Source organism: Sinocyclocheilus anshuiensis, unplaced genomic scaffold, assembly GCF_001515605.1.
Source record: "Sinocyclocheilus anshuiensis isolate Anshui unplaced genomic scaffold, SAMN03320099.WGS_v1.1 scaffold629, whole genome shotgun sequence".
In the NCBI taxonomy this organism is placed as follows: domain Eukaryota; kingdom Metazoa; phylum Chordata; class Actinopteri; order Cypriniformes; family Cyprinidae; genus Sinocyclocheilus; species Sinocyclocheilus anshuiensis.
Genome location: NW_015536485.1, coordinates 790,673 through 796,345, shown reverse-complemented (window position 1 = coordinate 796,345; position 5,673 = coordinate 790,673). Strand labels below are relative to the sequence as shown.

General features: G+C 34.5%; 1 protein-coding gene across 1 annotated transcript; it reads right to left on the bottom strand.

The window, feature by feature from the left end:
- Window positions 1–12: 12 nt before the first annotated feature.
- LOC107684221 (regulator of G-protein signaling 4-like) lies at window positions 13–3,140 on the bottom strand. Its single transcript, XM_016480438.1, has 5 exons — window positions 3,023–3,140; window positions 2,572–2,700; window positions 2,254–2,315; window positions 763–926; window positions 13–674 (listed from the first exon to the last, which is right to left on the bottom strand). Exons 1-5 carry the CDS (start codon window positions 3,064–3,066, stop codon window positions 426–428), a joined length of 648 nt encoding a protein of 215 aa, XP_016335924.1. The 5' UTR covers window positions 3,067–3,140; the 3' UTR covers window positions 13–425.
- Window positions 3,141–5,673: the final 2,533 nt, after the last annotated feature.

Genomic DNA, 5,673 nt, shown 5'->3' with positions numbered 1-5,673 from the left:
TTATTAGTGATGTTAATGGTCCTATTCTCCTCAGAGCTCAAATAAAATCCTAAGCAAAAATCTGTTTCTATCTGTAACAGTCATTTAGTTGTAAACTACATCACAGGTGTATTGTTTTCCCAAAGCCAATTCAATGGAATTTCAAGGTTGAAGAGTAGATGCAGGTTATTTCTGTTGATGGTAAAAACATTGCCTGCACAAAACCCGTTCAGAACATGACCGTCATGCTCAAGCAGTGATTAACTACACACTTTTTTAATGCTACTGCAAAGCTAAAAGTGTTACAATCACAATGACTGAACCATCTAATAAGCTCCACCTTTTTACTCATAAACGTGAACAAGCTTTACAAAGCCAAGTGAGTGGAAGTCACATTATGGCAAAGTTCGTCATATTCTTTGTTCATCCATGAGGAGATGGTTTGGTTAGGCATAACTAGGCAAGCACTGACTGTGGTCAGAAACGTGATGTTTTCCTTTCTTCTCTAAACTACAGGGTTTGTTGTCCAACGGTGGTTGAGACAGTTCCAGGAACAGTTTGGATTTCAGGAAGCGCCTGTACGAGTCCTTTTCCATGAGGGTGAAGATTTTGCTCTGAGCCTCCTCAAAACAGGATGAGTCGCATCTTTCCAGATTCTTTCTAGTGAGTTCTCTAGTGGCCGAATCCAAATTCACCTAAAAAAAATAATAATAATGGAGATTTATGAGTACATTTTAGATGTGATAAGGTAATAGATATACTCCAGTCAAGCAGCGCTCTCACCTCGCTAGGGGAATCGGCTTCAACGTATCGCTCAAATATCTTTCTAGCTTTCACATTCATCTTGTCCACTGATGTCTGCGTGAAATCCTCACAGGCTTCCCAGAATTCAATGTTCTCTTGACTGTACTCAGACTGTAAAAAGGAAGTGAAAGCCTTCCGACCATCTGAAAGGAAACAATTTCAGTGAGACTCAATATACTGAAAAAATTATAAATTGCATTATATATTCAATAATATAATATAATATAATATAATATAATATAATATAATATAATATAATATAATAATGTCCGATTTACTATCAGAAACAGCGTCATTTTAGTATCATCGAGATACTACTATAGTTTTTGAATTTAATTTTTATATATTCTGCTTTCAATGTTAATGTTAATTTTAGTTCAAGTTTTAGTTATTTTGTTTTGTGTTTTTGTCATTTATATTAGGGTGTATTCACACCAGGAAAGTCTGCTAGTTCACTTGCTTTGGTCCGGACCAAATACAATGTAGATTTCTTTGGTTTGGTGCAGTTCGCTTTCACACTGCCCTTTTTGCAAGTGAACCAGAAACTGTAAACAAAACCACACGTGTGCTTAAGGTCATCCATTCATTTGTTCATCCATTCAACTGTACCAGCGTTTGTTTGGAAGCGGACCGAGACCACCTCTTCAGCTGGGTCTCGGTGCGGTTGTTTGGTCCGCACCCGAGTGCGATTGCTGTATTCACACCTGTCCAAAAGATCCGCACCAAGGGGGGAAACGAACTTGAGTTCGATTCAATCGAACCAAACAAGACAGGTGTGAATACACCCTTAGTTTTTGTTTTGTTGTTGTCTATTTATTTGTTTATTTCTGTTTCATTTTTAATTATTTTAGTGCATCAAGTTAAACTAAATGAATATGAGAAATAGAAATTAGCTGAAATAAAATAAGTTTAAGTTTGTAATATTTAATTTCAGTTAACATTTATTGCGATTTTTTATTACATTTTTTTAGTTTTTGGTGACTATAATAACCCTGGTCTGAAGACATTCAAATCTCCATTTGAACTCATTATTACTAGGGAGCGGATGCTGAGGAGATTTTGGAATGAAGAGGCCAGGACTTTGAGTCTGGCAGGATTCTCTAAAGACTGTCCTAGTGGTTGATGACCCCTGTAGCCCACCAGAGCAGAACACTCAAAGCTCTTCAGGGGCCACCAGTGCAATCTGCGGACGCGTAGCACACACTCTGTGGCGTGAGAAAAATATGGTCTTGGCCTATCAGACTGACAGAAACATAGTCTCCTTACAGAGACGTTAATGAGGCCAAGGGCTCTTTGACAGCAAATACAAGGCCGAATAAACAAGGGTCAGTGCAGAAGTCTCAGGCTTTCTCATTAAATCATTACTATGCTGCAGCCTGCTCATCATTAACACATGCTGGTTTCTAAGATTTGATCAGGATGGTTGATTTTTTTTTTTTTATTGCATAACTAAATAATCTTGACATTTACCTTCATTTTTGATCAGGTTGTTAAATGATGTTTTCCATTTCTCAATTTCAGCAAGAGGGACTCTAGAATCAGAAGAAAGAATTAATAAACAAAATATATAAATGCTACTGTAAATGTAAATAATATGAGATTAGCTTCAATAATGTTTAAATACTGTATTATCAAAATATGAAATATCTATAATATAAACATTTTTATTAACATACATTATAAAATATTATTAAGTATAATATAATTGATGTGATATGATATGATATGATATGATATGATATGATATGATATGATATGATAAAGTAAGCTTTGTTGGTCCAACCTTACCTGTTTACCACAGTGACCTTCTCTTTCTCCTTCTCTTTCTTCTTCTCCTTCTCCTTCAGAGACTTCTGCTCTTGAGGTGGATCTGGCTTTTGAAGCAGGAAGCCAATCTTATGCTTTATGTCTTTGGCGCTGTCGGAGAAAACATATAATTAATTAATCTTTTGGCTTTAGAGAATCAGTTGTGTAAACAATTATGAAAAACAAAAGCTGGTTTAGAGGAACTTATATTTTCTGTTAAATAGCTCTCAAACGAAATATATCACAGGCATAAAAAAACACCTTTTTCCATTACTCAAAGCAAATTGTAATATCTTGATACCCAAACAACTGCTTTGCTTTGCTTTGCTCTTAGTCTACTTCAGAGTATACGGAGTATGAAAACATATATCATCTTGAACGTTGAACTAAAAATAAGAATATCACCAATAATTTCCAATAAGGTAGTTCATACCTTTTCAAGCATGTTGCTGGGAGGGCAGCGAGACCTTTACACATGGTGCTGGTGCGTAATACAAATCCAACACTATAGAAAAGAGTCTTGAGTGTCACAATGCAGGTCCTCACAATCTCAATGCAGTCTCCTCCTACAACTGTGCTTTTATACAGCCCCAGCCCTCACAACACAACAGCTAGCCAATCACAGCAGAGGCACAAACAAAGCAGACGCAAAACCAAGGTAATTTCCAAAGTTTATTAAAGGAAAGAAGTTTGTTGTACCTAGATCAATTACGGATGTATAGTAAACATGTGATGGCGTTTTTGTGGTGTACTGTACTTTTCCTGCACGTTTTGCATGTTTTCATGTGTTCATGTGTGCAATACAAAAAAAAAAAGAAAATAATAAAATAAAATAAAATAAATAATATGATTTCTTCCGTCCGGAAGCCAAAATTTGAAATTGAAAACTGTGAAAAAAAAATTGAAACTGTAGTAGAATTTATAGTGGTTAACTGTAATTTATGTAGCTATAAATGTAAATGTATATTTTTTTATTTTACCCATGTAGTGTGCATTCTTTAGACTTGTTACACAAGCCTGAATATATATTTCCATCCTATTGGTATAAAAATCACTTAAAATATTTCATTTTTATTTTTCAATGCAAATCATTTCATCTGCAAATGTCATGTTTTTCATGTCTGATTGACAACAAACTGACTCTGAACAAACAATAACAGTCTGAACAAAATTTATTTGAACACTTTGACTGACCTCCATGACACCATGCAGCCCCTAAGGTCACAAAAGCAACATTCTCTAAGTTGTCAAGTATTTGTGGTCTCCATGCCCAGATTAATTTGTCCGTACCCCCTAATGCCCTGACGAAAGGAATCTGTGGCAAGAAATAAATATTGCACATTAGGACTGCTACAAATGAAAATAAAGCCCTGCTCAAAGCAACTGAACATTTTGTTCTGTCCAAGTAATAAATCTCAATAAAACCTTAAAGAAATACTTCCTTCATGTCAAGGCCCTTTTGTTATTTTTGAACTGATCAACTAAATCAAGACACAAATCTCTTCAATGGAAAAAAAGTATTTACTACAGTCTAAAAGGAAAAGGCAAAAGGCCAAATTCTGTAATGGTTTGGAGACAGGAACATACTCCTAATCCCCGGCTGTAATGTAATAGCTGTCATTAGCCTGATTTACATATCAGATCATGTCAGGTCTATATTTAACAGAGTGCAAGATCATAAATTATCCTCTCGCAAAGGAAATGCACTTCATGTTGAATTTATGGGAGCATCGAAATCCTGCTAGCAATGATTTCATGAAAGAAAGACTGCAATGTAGTAATATTAGTAACATTTCACAATTACATTTGGAATTAGTTGAACACTGCATATTATAAAACATATCTTTATGAAAAATGTAGAAAGATCACAATAAACTCCACCAGTTTGTATAATTTCATCTCACTCCTCACATACTAACTTCATCCACAAAACATGTCTATAAACATCTCTTTCAATCTGTTGACACATCCATGCAAAGTATTAAACCAATCCTATCAATAGTTCTGGTTAGTCAGATGACTGGAGAGATCTATTTGTTCAGAATTAAAAAAAAAAAAAAAAAACGAAGCAGTAAGTCTAGCAGTTCCAGTTCATTCAACTGCACCAGCTATAGGCCATATAAGGTGCGTATGAATGAACTATGGTTTAATCCAGGCCAAAGTGAGAATGTGATAACTAAGCTCATATGAGGTCATATTCAGGGGAAAAGTCACCTCCACCTTGTATTAGCCCACATTTTTCTTCTTATCATAAGTTACCTGGTCCCAGATGTGAGGCTGTGACTCGAATTGGCTCCATTAAGCTTTATCTAGATATTGGAAACTTCAGAGTTTTTTTGTCGATTACACATTCAGTGCAGACTCCTGCAGATAAATGATTACTAGATTGCTAGATTAATCTGTAAACAGAAACAGAAACAATCTGACCACAAAAATAAGTAAAATACTACTACTACCACTAAATAATAAACTTTATTTATTTGTTTGTTTGTTTGTTTTAACCCTTTATCACTTTAAAATTTTATTTTGGGAAATTGTATTTATAACAATATTGACAATATTAAATAATTATTATAATGATATAAAATAATTCTAATAATAATTCAACAACAAAACAAAACAACAATAATAAAACAATGTAACTGCATGTATATTATTATTATTATTAGTAGTAGTAGTAGTAGTAGTAGTATTAGTAGTATTAGTATTCACACAGTTATATTGTTTATTCAGTTCAAAGCTTATTACCATTAGGTGGAGTTTTGACATCTTCCTCGTATACCTGCCAAAAAATCAGATTGAATTGCTGTTTTTGATTAGCATGTTGGAAAATATCTAATGTTGCATACCTTTGACTGTGTCTTGAGGCTGCATGTGTAGATGTTTAAAATCTGGACATGTGCCTAGTACAGAATGTGCAAGAGCAATACTACAAAATAGGGCAATTTCTGTAAATTGTCATCTGATGGATACGTTTATGCCTCAAAGTGGAAGTACTGGTCGATTACATGCAGACTTTTCTAAGATTGTAGCCCTGACTTCTATTGATTTTGTTCTCTGGCAATTAATTTGTCCAGGTCGGAC

Excerpts from the sequence above, each read along its gene's own strand:
- LOC107684221 (XM_016480438.1), bottom strand. The coding sequence starts at position 3,066 with ATGTGTAAAGGTCTCGCTGCCCTCCCAGCAACATGCTTGAAAAG. Across the intron at positions 927-2,253 it reads CAACCTGATCAAAAATGAAG|ATGGTCGGAAGGCTTTCACT; the intron begins GTAAATGTCAAG and ends GTTTCCTTTCAG. Across the intron at positions 675-762 it reads AAGCCGATTCCCCTAGCGAG|GTGAATTTGGATTCGGCCAC; the intron begins GTGAGAGCGCTG and ends TATTTTTTTTAG.